This window comes from Monodon monoceros, unplaced genomic scaffold (assembly GCF_005190385.1).
Source record: "Monodon monoceros isolate NGI ecotype Baffin Bay Population unplaced genomic scaffold, NGI_Narwhal_1 Super_Scaffold_22, whole genome shotgun sequence".
In the NCBI taxonomy this organism is placed as follows: domain Eukaryota; kingdom Metazoa; phylum Chordata; class Mammalia; order Artiodactyla; family Monodontidae; genus Monodon; species Monodon monoceros.
The window spans coordinates 51,897,926-51,912,666 of record NW_021703779.1 but is presented as its reverse complement, the minus strand read 5'-3'; the positions used below and the strand labels follow the sequence as shown (position 1 = coordinate 51,912,666).

The window sequence follows — 14,741 nt, the reverse complement described above, 5'->3', positions numbered from 1 at the left end:
CCTACTTAGCAAGAGAGCCCTGATTTTAGATAGAATCCATGCCACATGGTACAAAAGACTACATTTTCTATCCTCCTTTACAGTAAGAGGTGACTTATATGATCAAGTTCTGTCCAGTGATATGTAAATAGAAATGTTGGGTAGAACTTTTGAAAAACTACCTTTAAGGAAAACAGCATGCCCTTCTTTGGTCCTTACTTAAACCTGATGCTTAAGAATATTTAGATGTGATGGCTGAAGTTCTAGCAACCATCTTAGACCATAAGGACAAGGTCCATACTCCTAAGGATAGGATAAGAGAAAACTGGAAGGAGTCTCTGATAATCATGGAGCCAGCAAGGCAGCCATAAACTGCCTACCTGCAGGCGTTTTCTCTATGAAAGAGAAACAGACTCATCTTTGCTATGCCATTATTTTTGTACCTATCTGATACAACCAGCCAAGGATGAGGAAGGGAGCCTCACACATGGCATGGTCCAGAGAACTTTACCATCTGTTCTAGCACCTATTTCTAGGGAACTCTGCCCAAAGTCACTGTAAAATAACATCCAAACCTTTCCTCCTATACAATATAGAGATAGGATGTAGCATTGTGGCTAAGAACAGAGACTGGAGCCAGACTCCTTGAACACAAACCCTAGTTTAGTCACTGACTAGTGGTGTGGCCTTTGACAATCTCATTCTCCCTCTCAGTGACTCAGTTTCCTCATCTGTAAAATGGGGAGAATTACAGTAGAATTTGCTGAAGTTTTAATAATCCATGAAAACTGTTTTACTCTTGGCTCACAGCAAATGTCTGCAGTATTATTAATACAAAACAAACATTTCTCTAGTATAGACATTATATGGGTTGTCTCTCAAAACCTCTAACTCCAGAAGTACAATCCTAGGCCCCATTTTCCTGGGACTTTGGATGGCCCACTTGTTGAATGTTATACCATCCTGCCCAGTTTTCTCTGTTTGTCTGATCTAATTTCCAGTCAAATGGCTCCTGTGAAAAGAAGATTGAAAGTTAGATCCCAGACATTTGGTGGAATAATAAGTTGAGAAGGCAGGAGGATGAGTTACAGTTCAGTCTTAACAAATTTTTCCTTAGAGAAGCTGAACATGCTTTGTGGTCACTAACCTGCTCACTGTCCCTGCACCAATTTGAAAGAAGAGAAGAGAAAAAGAAGAGCAGGGCAACTGTCTTTTTCTTCCCTAATACATTGAGGTGTGGGGTGGTGGACCAATCATAGGAACAGAAGAAAGGGAGTTCTAACTGCTAGGGCAGATGAGACACAGCACCTCCTCTTAGCTGGCCTCCCTGGCTCCAGTCTGTTCTCTGCACACCTGCCAGACCATAGTCTTCAAACGTTACTACATTTTATCACCTACAGTGACAGGATACTCACTACAAATCCTAACCAGTCTATTCTGTCTCAAGACAACTCTGTTAACACACACACACACACACACACGCACACCAAAACCTCTTTATCCTGAGCCTTAATGAATGTTAGCTGTTACCAGTTTTTCTTGTGGATCTCACTTCTGACTCATACTGAACTTATGATCAACCAGTACTTCTTAAATTTCTTTAAAATATGCTGTCTAGAAGCTGTATGTCTCTCAGTCTGTCCTTGAATTGTTGATTTCTTAGACCAAACTACAGAATATTACATTTGTTTCTGTTACATTTCATTCTTTTACAGTTACTTGCTCCAACCTGTGGGGGAGTTATTGTGCTCTGTAAAACTGTCAAAGTTTTTCCCTGGCAAGACTATCTGAGCTTGCCATTTAGAAGCAAGGTAGGGTAATGACAGAAGGGGTGGTTGCAGTGCAGAAGTTGCTGACGTAAATAAGCACCCCTGTTCTTTAGGTCCTTTTTCTGTCTCCCATGCTATTCCTCCCTGATTTGAGAGCATCAGGAAAATGCCTTAAGCCACTTTCTAGGAGGTAAAGCATAGAGTTACACTGTCAAATATGGTAGCCACTAGCCACATTTAATTAGAATTAAATAAAATTTTAAAATTTAGTTCTTTAGTTGCATCAGCTACATTTCTCAGTACTCAATAGCCATATGTGGCCAGTGTCTACTATATTAAACCACAAAGATATGGAACATTTACATCACTGTACAAAGTCCTATTGGACAGTGCTGGCATGAGAATGCTTATTACCTCTGCCTGACCCCATGTACTACTTAGCCATGAATTTATCACTGTCACTGTGCCATACTGTCAGTCAACCTTTGCCATTTTTAGCTGGCTGCCTTTCTCACGATGGTTAGAGGGGGGTATGTCACCATCTCTAACCTTCCCCACTAGCTTTAGGAGTGGGTGAGAGAAAAAAGTAAATAGCTGTGGTCTAGCCTGAACCCTGCTCAGAGCCCTCAGGCTTCCAGATGAGGTCTGAGCCAAGCACCCTAGTGAGGAGACTGACTGAACCAAGATTGTCTTGTTCCAGGCAGGTCAGCTAACCCCCTTCTCGTAGTCTTTCTTCTTAGCAGCTTAAGCAAGGTTGGGTGGGGGGCTGGGGACATGTCACCCTTCTGTAAACAATGGTAGTATTATTCTCCATTTACCACTCTCTATCCACCTAATCTTCTCCCTCAGGGACTACTCTGCCTGCTTGCATTTCAGACCTACCTATCTGAACACCTATCGACCTAAGTCTTCAACCTGGCAGTAGTCTCTAATTGCCTTCAAACCCAAGCTACTTTGGCATGCATCACAGGAGCTATCACCTTGATATAGCTTTCTGAGGCCTGCAAGAAGGAGTGGCCCATGGCCTGGGGATAGTGCTAGGCCCAATGGGTCACCCCAAATGAGGACAGGGATTGATGTAGCCCGTGACTGCCTGAGCCATTCTCTCAGCACCCCTGAGCCTAGGGGTGGAAGGAGAGGGGACCAGAGACCCAGAGGGTAAGAAGGCCTTGATGCAGGGGTTCCACTCACAAGGTGAAGGTGCACAGGAATGGGAAATCCCAGGGAGATATGCTATCCCACTAAACCCAAAAGGCCCTGGGGTTGCTTTGGTCTAAAAGACAAACATAATTTTTGGCTGTGCTTTAAAATTGGTCCTTGGGGGGCTCTTAAAAACATTTATGTAAATACATAATTTACCTAGTTAATATCATCAGTCCACAAGTATAATTTTTAGAGCAGACACTCAGGAGTAGGTGGGAGATGAGCTGTGATATAAAAACATTTGAGAATCACTCTTTAAATATACTGGTTTTAAAACCACTGGTCTGAAAGCAGCTCCACTGAGATTTAGGTGCAATAGTGGCTGCTTCTGGTCACTTAGCACCTTGAAGTATTCCTGTGGAGGTCATTTAGATTCATTACAACATGGGATGGCAGAACTAGAAAAGGCCTTCCAGACTGGCTAGTACGATGGCTCACAAATCTTCCTTGGCATGAAAATCACCTGGAGTGCTCTTTAAAAAGTTAGGTTCCCAGACCACTGCCCATACTTTGTGTCCCTGCTTTGCCACAGACTTGCTCTTTGTCATTTTCCCTTTCTGGGACTCAGTCTGTCTAGCCATAGAATGAATAAGTCTGACTAGAAGACCTTCCTCTAAGGCCCTTTCCATTTTAGGTGCCATAAATGTTTTCCATTTTTATTTTTAAAATATTAAGATATTTTAGTTGGGGTTCTTTAATATCCTATTAGCTCTCACAAGTTTTCTCCTTAGAAAACTTGGGACTCAGTTTTGGCAATGGGCTGTATTAAATCTTTTAAGTGAGATTTAGTCACCTCCAAATTTCATGTCTAATTAGTACTCCCACTATTCCCCAGCTAGTAAACAGACTCAGGGAGAAGGGAACAGAGTCCTCCTTTGCAAGGTCCTTCTATACCTGCCTCGCTCACAGCCAACAGAGCAAGGAAGGCAGAGTTACCACTGGTGGTGTTACTCATACAAAGGGAGAGTCCACTGCTACTACATTTGGTTTCAAATCTGAAATCTTTCCAGGGCTTCAGACCACTGAAGCACATAACCCATGATATGCTAAAGAACAACATCAACTTAAAAATGAACCTAGGGATTGGCCTAGAAGCTTGACATAAAAAAAAACAACTGACGCATACCGATGGCCTTATGCAACTAGGTCTGGAAGTCAGATCCAAGGAAACCAGGCAGTGGAGCCAAATGAAAGTACGAAGCAGGCCTGATGAGAAGCAAGCAGAAACTAAGGGAAATTGGGCAAAGGCCTTCTTTATTCTTATAGTGATCAATCAGGAAGAGAGCTGAGAGCTGGGGCAATAAACCTAAGGTCACGGATTTAATACGAATTAAAAGCAGGCTATAAATAGGCTGGGGGCTCTAGGTCATGAAGCAAAGCACGTGAAAAAATAGGGGATGGTTCACTGTAGACCATTCCCATTGTTGGAGATGACTCCCAGCATATACCTTACTAATAGAGGGTTAGGAGTGTCATTTCCATTCAGAGAAAGATAAGCTCCTTCGTCCTTTTTGGGTTGGTTTTCTTGAAAATACTGAAAAACTTTGAGAAAACTTCAGGGGAAGTCTCAAGTCTATTTTCCCCCAGTCATGCTGTGTGTCTAAGGGGAAGGTACAGTTGGGATGAGGCAGAGGAGGGTGTAAAAGACTAAAGAAGACCAGGGGTGTAGCCTTTCAGAAGAAATCTAAGGTCAGTACAAGTAGGGCAGTCTGTTACCAGGATATTTGACTCTATTGAGCAGAGTAGAATAAACAGTTGATTCACTTGGCTGAACTCAGGACTAAGGACCAGGCTATAAGCTCCCTGAGGGTAGTGTCTAAGTGGTACAATAACGATGAACACTGATTTTGTGTATATATTGATTTATAAGTTTATAAGCAACTGATAAGCATTGTCTCACTTTATATACACAACAGTCTTCAGAGGTAAGCAAGAATATGTCATCATCCCATTGTGTATGTAAGCTAACAGAAATTCAGAAAAGACAAGAGGACATACATTCTCAATAAGGATTAACATGTAGAGGAGGCTCTCTCCTTCACTCCTGCCTCCCTCAATCCCTTACCTATGGTCCTGGGCGGTATACTTGAGGAGCTCAGCCAACTGTAAGGGATACTTGCAGATCTTCTGCACTGGCGTCAAAAGGAAACCATCAATAGCAATGTCAATCATCTGCTGCAAGAGGCGACAGGCCTCAAAAAAGTGCTGGTAGCGGCTGTCCTTCATCAGTTTGGAGAGCTCCATACAGGCGTCCAGGTGGTTGTTACAGTACTCAGAGTATATCCAGAATCCATCTTGCTGTGAGCAGAGGAAAGATAGAGAGAAAGGGAAAGGCTACTGAGAACTCCAAAAGAAGTTCTGGAGAAATGGGAAAACAGACCCTCTACTTATGTAGAAATATAAAAATGATAATGTCAATCTTTCCTACATTGATTCATAATTTAATAATAAAGAAATTATTTGGGAATTAGACAACCTGTAAAAATTCATATATAAAAATAAATAAAAGAGACCTTCAAGATGGTGGAGGAGTGAGACATGGAGATCACCTTCCTCCACACAAATACATCAAAAATACATCTACATGTGAAACAACTCCTACAGAACACCTCCTGAATGCTGGCAGAAGAGCTCAGACTTCCCAAAATGCAAAAAATTCCCCATGTTCTTGGGCAGGGCAAAAGAAAAAAGAAAAAACAGAGACAAAAGAATAGGGATGGGACCTCCACCACTGGGAGGGAGCTGTGAACGAGGAAAAGTTTGCACACACTAGGAAGCCCCTTCACTGGTGGGAACAGGTGGGGGAAAAGCTTCAGAGCCATGGAGGAGAGTGCAGAAACAGGGGTGCAGAAGGGAAAGTGGAGAGATTCCCGCACAGAGGATCAGTGCCAACCAGCGCTCACCAGCCTAAGATGATTGTCTGCTCACTCATCGGGAGGGGGGTGGGAGCTGAGAGCTGAGGTTCAGGTTTTGGAGGTCAGACCTCAGGAAAAGGACTGGGGTTGGTTGTGTGAAGACAGCCTGAAGTGGACTAGTGTACCACAGCTAGCCAGGAGGGAGTCTGGGAAAATGTCTGGATCAGATGGAGAGGCAAGAGACCACTGTTTTGGGGTGTGCGAGGAGAGGGGATTCCTGCTCCTTGTGCCCACAGAGGGCAGAGCACCACCTAAATGAGCTCCAGAGACAGGAGTGAGCTGCAGCTATCAGATTGGACCACAGAGACGGGCATGGACCGTTAACACTGCCGCCACTGCCACCAAGAATCCTTTGTGTAAGTGCAGGTCACTACCCACACTTCCGTGGAAACCTGTGCAGCAAACCATGGCCAGGGTCCCATGATCCAGGGACAACTTCCCTGGTAGAACACATGGTGCACCACAGGCTGTTGCAATGTCATGTCAGCCTCTGGTGCTGCAGGCTCACCCCACATTCTAATTCTGACTACCATACTTTTCCCTCTCCCTGGCTGGAGTGAGCAACAGAGCCCTAATCAGCTGCTGCTTGAACCCACTCCTGTCTGGGTGGGGAACAGACACCTGAGGGTGGCCTACATGCAGAGGCAGGGCCAAAACCAAAGCTGAATCCCAGGAGCTGTGCGAACAAAGAAGAGAAAGGGAAATTTCTCCATGCATCCTCAGGAGCAGTGGATTATATCCCCACAATCAACTTGATAAAACCCTGCATCTGTGGAGTAGCTGAATAGACAACAAATGTTCCCAAAATTGAGGTGGTAGACTTTGGGAGAAACTGTAGACTTGGGGTTTGCTTTCTAAGTCTGATTTGTTTTTGGTTTTATGTTTCTCTTAGTTTAGTTTTAAGTGCTTGTTATCACTGGTGGATTTGTTTATTGGTTTGGTTGTTACCTTCCTTTATTTTAAATTTTTTAAATATTTTTATTTTTAATTTTTCCCCCTTTTTCTCTTTATGTGAATGCATGTGTGTATGTATCTTTGTATGATTTGGTCTCTTTAGGTTTGATATCATTTGTCCTAGGGTTCTGTCTGGTAGTTTTGTTTTGTTTTCTTTTTCTGCTCTTGTTGTTTTTTGGTTGTTTGTTTTTTATGAGTGTGTGTGTGTGTGTGTGTGTGTGTGTGTGTGTGTGTGCACATGGGTACATTTCTTTGTCTGATTTTGTCTGTTTAGTTTTGTTTTTACCATTTGGTTTGGGGTTCTATCTGTTCGTTCTTTTTTTTCCTTCCTTTACTTCCAAGCTGTGTGGCTGGCACGATTTTGGTGCTCCAGCCGGATGACGGGCATGAGCCTCTGAGGTGGGAGAGCCAAGTCCAGGATATTGGACCACCAGAGACCTCCCAGCCCCACGTAATATCAATAAGCAAGAGCTCTCCCAGAGACTTCATCAACACTAAGACCCATTCCACCCAATGGCCAGCAAGCTCTGGTGCTGGATGCCCCACAGCAAACAACTTGCAAGACAGGAACAAAAACCCACCAATTAGCAGAGAGGCTGCCTAAAGTCATGCTAAGTTGACAGACACCACAAAACACCACACCAGATGTGGCCCTGCACACCAGAGAAACAAGATCCATCTCCACCAACCAGAACAAATGCACCAGTCCCATCCACCAGGAAGCCTACATAAGCAAATAAACCAATCTCACCCACTGGGGGCAAAAGAAAAATAATGAGAACTACAAAGCTGAGGAAAAGGAGAGCCAAAACACACTAAGTTAAACAAAATGAGAAGACAGAGAAATATGAAGCAGATGAAGGAGCAAGGCAAAAACCCAGCAGAACAAACAAATGAAGAGGAAATAGGCAGTCTACCTGAAAAACAGTTAAGAGTAATGATAGTAAAGATGATCCAAAATCTCAGAAATAGAATAGAGAAAATACAAGAAGTGTTTAACAAGGACCTAGAAGAACTCAAGAGCAAACAAACAGTGATGAAGAACACAAAAAAAGAAAGGAAAAATACTCTAGAAGGAATCAATAGCAGAATAACTGAGGCAGAAGAATGGATAAGTGAGCTGGAAGATAGAATACTGCAAATACCTGTGGCAGAGCAGAATAAAGAAAAAAGAATGAATAGACACTTCTGGGGCAACATTAAATGCAACAAAATTCAAATTATAGGGGTCCCAGAAGAAGAACACAAAAAGAAAGTGTCTGAGAAAATATCTGAAGAGACTATAGTCGAAAACTTCCCTAACATGGGAAAGGAAATAGTCAATCAAGTCCTGGAAGAGCAGAGAGTCCCATACAGGATAAATCCAAGAAACATGGCAAGACACATATTACGGAAACAATCAAAAATTAAATACAAACCAAAAATATTAAAAGCAGCAAGGGAAAAGCAAAAAATAACATACAAGGGAATCCCCATAAGCTTAACAGCTGATCTTTCAGCAGAAATTCTGCAAGCCAGAAGGGAGTGGCAGGACATATTAAAAGTGATGAAAGGGAAAAACCTACAACCAAGATTATTCTACCCAGCAAGGATCTCATTCAGATTTGATGGCAAAATTAAAACTTTTACAGACTAGCAAAACTTAAGAGAATTCAGCACAATCAAACCAGCTTTACAAAAAATGCTAAAGCAACTTCTCTAGGCAGGAAACACAAGAGAAGGAAAAGACTTACAAAAAAATAATTAAGAAAATGGTAATAGGAACATATATATCGATAATTACCTTAAATGTAAGTGGATTAAATTCTCCAACCAAAGGACACAAAATGGCTGAATGGATACAAGAACAAGACGTGTGTAAATGCTGTCTACAAGCAACCCATTTCAGACCTAGGGACACATACAGACTGAAAGTGATGGGATGGAAAAAGATATTCTATGCAAATAGAAATCAAAGGAAATCTGGCATACCAATACTCAAAACAGACAAAATAGACTTTAAAATAAAGACTATTACAAGAGACAAAAAAGGACACTACATAATGATCAAGGGATCAATCCAAGAGAAGGTATAACAAGTGTAAATATTTATGCACCCAACATAGGAGCATCTCAATAAATAAGGCAAATGCTAACAGCCATAAAAGGGGAAACTGAAAGTAACAATCATACTGGGGACTTTAACACCCTACTTTCACAAATGGACAGATAATCCAAACTGAAAATAAATAAGGAAACACAAGCTTTAAATGATACACTTAACAAGATGGAATTAATTGATATTTATAGAACATTCCACCCCAAAACAACAGAATACACTTTCTTTTCAAGTGCTCATGGAACATTCTCCAGGATAGATCATATCTTGGGACACAAATCAAGCCTTGGTAAATTTCAGAAAATTGAAATCGTATCAAGTATCTTTTCCAACCACAGTGCTATGAGACTAGATATCAATTACAGTGAAAACACTGTAAAAAATACAAACACAGGAAGGCTAAACAATACACTACTAAATAATCAAGAGATCACAGAAGAAATCAAAGAGGAAATCAAAAAATACCTAGAAACAAATGACAATGAAAACACATTGACCCAAAACCTATGGGATGCAACAAAAGCAGTTTTTAAGAGGGAAGTTTACAGCAATACAATCTTAACTCAAGAAAAAAGAAAATCTCAAATAAACAACCTAACTTTACACCTAAAGCAATGAGAGAAAGGAGAACAACAAAAAAAACATTAGCAGAAGGAAAGAAATCATATAGATCACATGAGAAATAAATGAAAAGGAAATGAAGGAAACTACTGTTTCAATATATGCAAGTCAATCAATGTGATACACCATATTAACAAGTTAAAGGATAAAAATCAAATATCAATAAAACTAAAAGCTGATTCTTTGAGAAGGTAAAATTGACATACCAGTAGCCAGATTCATCAAGAAAAAAAGAAAGGACAAGACTCAAAGCAACCAAATTAGAAATGAAAAAGAAGTAACAACTGACACTGTGGAAATAAAAGGGATCATGAGATACTACTACAAGCAACTATATGCAAATAAAATACACAGCCTGGAAGAAATGGTAAAATTCTTAGAAAAGTACAAGCTTCCAAGACTGAACTAGGAAGAAATAAAAAACATGAAGAGACAAATCACAAGCACTATAATTGAAATTGTGATTAAAAATCTTCCAACAAACAAAACCATAGGGCCAAAAGGCTTCACAAGTGAATTCTATCAAACGCTTAGAGAAGAGTTAACACATATTCTTCTCAAACTCTCCCAAAATATAGCAGAGGGAGGAACACTCCCACACTCATTCAATAGGGCACCATCACTCTGACACCAAAAACAGACAAAGATGTCACAATAAAAGAAAACTACAGGCCAATATCACTGATCAACATAGATGCAAAAATCCACCATAAAATACCAGCAAACAGAATCCAACAGCACATTGAAAGGATCATACACCATGATCAAGTAGGGTTTATCCCTGGAATGCATGGATTCTTCCGTATATGAAAATGAAACAATGTTATACACCATATTAACAAACTGAAGAATAAAAACCATGTGATAATTTCAGTAGATGTAGAAAAGCCTTTTGACAAATATCAACACCAATTTATGATAAAAATTCTCCAGAAAGTAAGCATAGAGGGAACCTACCTCAATATAATAAAGCCATATATGACAAACCCACAGCCAACATCATTCTCAATGGTGAAAAACTGAAACCATTTCTTCTAAGATCTGGAAGAAGACAAGGTTGCCCACTCTCACCACTATTCAACATAGGTTTGGAAGTTTTACGCATGGCAATCAGAGAAGAGAAAGAAATAAAAGGAATCCAAAACGGAAAAGAAGTAAAACAGTCACTGTTTGCAGTTACCATGATACTATACATAGAGCATCCTAAAGATGCTACTAGAAAACTACTAGAGCTAATCAATGGATTTGGTAAAGTGGCATGATACAAAATTAATGCCCAGAAGTCTCTTGCATTCCTATACACTATGATGAAAACATTGAAAGAGAAATTGAGGAAACACTCCCATTTACCATTGCAACAAAAAGAATAAAATATCTAGGAATAAACCTACCTAAGGAGACAAAATACCTATATGCAGAAAACTGTAAGACACTGATAAAAGAAATTAAAGATGATACAAACAGATGGAGAGATATACCATGTTCTTGGATTGGAAGAATCCACATTGTGAAAATGACTGTACAACCCAAAGCAATCTACAGATTCAATGCAATCCTTAAACTACCAATGGCATTTTTCAGAGAAGTAGAACAAAAAAAAAATTCTCAATTTGAATGGAAACACAAAAGACCCTGAATAGCCAAAGGAATCTTGAGAAAGAAAAATGGAGCTGGAGGAATCAGGCTCTCCTACTTCAGACTATACTACAAAGCTATAGTAATCAAGACAGTATAGTACTGGCACAAAAACAGAAATATAGATCAATAGAACAGGATAGAAAGCCAGAGATAAACCCATGCATTTATGGTCACCTTATTTTTGATAAAGAAGGCAAGAATATACAGTGCAGAAAAGATAGCCTCTTCAGTAAGTGTTGCTGGGAAAATTGGACAGCTACATGTAAAAGAATGAAATTAGAGCACTCCCCAACACCAGACACAACAATAAACTCAAAATGTATTAAAGACCTATATGTAAGGCCAGACACTATAAAACTCTTAGAGGAAAACATAGGCAGAACACTCTATGACACAAATCACAGCAAGATCCTTTTTGACCCACCTCCTAGAGAAATGTAAATAACAACAAAAATAAAGAAATGGGGCCTAATGAAATTTAGAAGCTTTTGCACAGCAAAGGAAAACATAAACAAGACGAAAAGACATCCCTCAGAATGGGAGAAAATATTTGCAAATGAAGCAACTGACAAAGGATTAACCTCCAAAATTTACAAGCAGCTCATGCAGCTCAATATCAAAGAAACAAAAAACCCAATCCCAAAATGGGCAGAAGAGCTAAATAAACATTTCTCCAAAGAAGATATACAGATTGCCAACAAACACATGAAAGAATGCTCAACATCACTAATCATCACAGAAATGCAAATCAAAACTACAATGAGGTATCACCTCACACCAGTCAGAATGGCCATTATCAAAAAATCTACAAACAATAAATGCTGGAGAGGGTGTGGAGAAAAGAGAATCCTCTTGCACTGTTGGTGGGAGTGTGAGTTGATACAGCCAGTATGGAGAACAGTATGGAGGTTCCTTAAGAAACTAAAAAGAGAACTACCATATGACCCAGCAATCCCACTACTGGGCATATACCCTGAGAAAACCATAATTCCAAAAGAGTCATGCAGCCCAATGTTCATTGCAGCTCTATTTACAATAGCCTGGACATGGAAGCAACCTAAATGTCCATCCACAGATGGATGGATAAAGATGTCGCACAAATATACAATGGAACATTACTCAGCCATAAAAAGAAGCGAAATTGAGTTATTTGTAGGGAGGTGGATGGACCGAGAGTCTGTCATACAGAGTGAAGTAAGTCAGAAAGAGAAAAACAAATACCATATGCTAACACATATATTTGGAATCTAAAAAAAAAGGGTCATGAAGAACATAGGGGCAGAACGGGAATAAAGATGCAGACCTACTAGAGAATGGACTAGAGGATACAGGTAGGGGACGGGTAAGCTGGGACAAAGTGAGAGAGTGGCATGGACATACATACACTACCAAATGTAAAACCGATAGGTAGTGGGACGCAGCCGCATAGCACAGGGAGATCTGCTCGGTGCTTTGTGATCACCTAGAGGGGTGGGATAGGGAGGGTGGGAGGGAGGGAGACACAAGAGGGAAGAGATATGGGGTTATATGTATTTGTATAGCTGATTCACTTTGTTATATAGCAGAAACTAACACACCATTGTAAAGCAATTATACTCCAATAAAGATGTTTTAAAAAAAATTATATAAACCATAAATGCTGGAGAGGGTGTGGAGAAAAGGAAACCCTCTTGAACTATTGGTGGGAATGTAAATTTATAGAGCTACTATGGAAAACAGTAAGGAGGTTCCTTAAGAAACTTAAAATAGAACTGCCATATGACCCAGCAATCTTACTACTGGGCATATACCCTGAGAAAACCATAATTCAAAAAGAGACATGTACCACAATGTTCATTGCAGCATTATTTACAACAGCCAGGACATGAATGCAACCTAAGTGTCCATCAACAGATGAATGGATAAAGAAGACGAGGCACATATATACAATGGAATATTAATCAGCCATAAGAAGAAACAAAATTGAATTATTTGTAGTGAGGTAGATGGGCCTATGGTCGGTCATACAGAGTGAAGTATGTCAGAAAGTGAAAAACAAATACTGTATTCTAACACATATATATGGAATCTAAAGAAAAAAATGGTTCTAATTAACCTAGGGGCAGGACAGGAATAAAGATGCAGACATAGAGAATGGACTTGATGATACGTGGTGGGGAAGGTTCAGCTGGGATGAAGTGAGAGTGTAGCATTGACATATATACACTACCAAAAGCAAAATAGGTAGCTAGTGGAAAGCAGCTGCATAGCACAGGGAGATCAGCTCCGTGCTTTGTGACCACCTAGAGGGGTGGGATAGGGAGGGTGGGAGGGAGGCTCAAGAAGGAGGTGATATGGTGATATATGTATACATGTAGCTGATTCACTTTGTTATACAGCAGAAACTAACACACAATTGTAAAGCAATTATACTCCAATAAAGGTGTTTAAAAAAATAAATATATAAGTAGGAAAAGCTGGTAAATTCTCTAAAGGAAGGGTAATGAGGGATGAATGGCCCTGAAAATAGTAAAACACAAGTTGCAAAAAATTATGGCACTGGATCATAAAAAGTGATAGTCAGAGGTTCTATTTCTGGTAGCGGCAGACCAAATAGTTTTAGAAAATCTTACCACTGAGAATAGTTAGAAAAGATTGAAAAATATAATAAATTTCTGTTTGAAAGAATCACATCATCCAGAGCCTCAAATTTTCTCCATAGAATGTTCCTTAGGAAATATACTTTGGACTATTCAGGGGTAAAGATTACTGATGTATGCAAGTTAAACACAAATGACTGAGGAAAAAACATATACGTGTATATATGTGTACGTGTGTTTGTTTGTGTGTGTGTGTGTGTATGTGTGTACATGTAGAGAGAGGGGAGGAGGGGTTAGGAGAGGGTGAGCACATTCAAGTGATTCATCAAAATCAGTAGAATGCTTTTTTTTTTAATTGGGATATAGTTGTTTCACAATGTTCTGTTAGTTTCTACTGCACAGTGAAGTGGAGTTTCCTGTTATATACAGCAAGTTCTCATTAGTTATCTACTTTATACATATTAGTGTATATATGTCAATCCCAATTTCCCAATTCATCCCACCACCACCTTCCCCCTGCTTTCTCCCCTTGATGTCCATATGTTTGTTCTCTACATCTGTGTCTCTATTTCTGCCTTGCAAACCGGTTCATCTGTACCATTTTTCTAGATTCCACATATATGTGTTAATATACAGTATTTGTTTTTCCGTTTCTGACTAACTTCACTCTGTATGACAGTCTCTAGGTCCATCCACGTCTCTACAAATGACCCAATTTCCTTCCTTTTTATCGCGAGTAATATTCCGTTGTATATATGTACCATATCTTCTTTATCCATTCGTCTGTTGATGGGCATTTATGTTGCTTCCATGACCTGGCTATTGTAAATAGTGCTGCAAGGAACATTGGGGTGCATGTGCCTTTTTGAGTTATTTTCTCAGGGTATATGCCCAGTTGTGGGATTGCTGGGTCATATGGTATCAAAAAAACAAACAACCCAATCAAAAGATGGGCAGAAGACCTAAGTAGATATTACTCCAAAGA

At 40.0% G+C, this 14,741-nt stretch overlaps 1 protein-coding gene across 4 annotated transcripts in view; it reads right to left on the bottom strand.

Moving 5' to 3' along the window:
* Positions 1–14,741, bottom strand: part of ARHGEF9 (Cdc42 guanine nucleotide exchange factor 9) — a 217,100-nt gene that overhangs the window by 57,918 nt on the left and 144,441 nt on the right. For all 4 annotated transcript variants that reach the window (XM_029241365.1, XM_029241369.1, XM_029241367.1 and 1 more), the window contains exon 5: positions 5,017–5,249. In XM_029241365.1, coding sequence (XP_029097198.1) covers positions 5,017–5,249 — 233 coding nt within the window. The remainder of the gene's footprint in view (positions 1–5,016; positions 5,250–14,741) is intronic.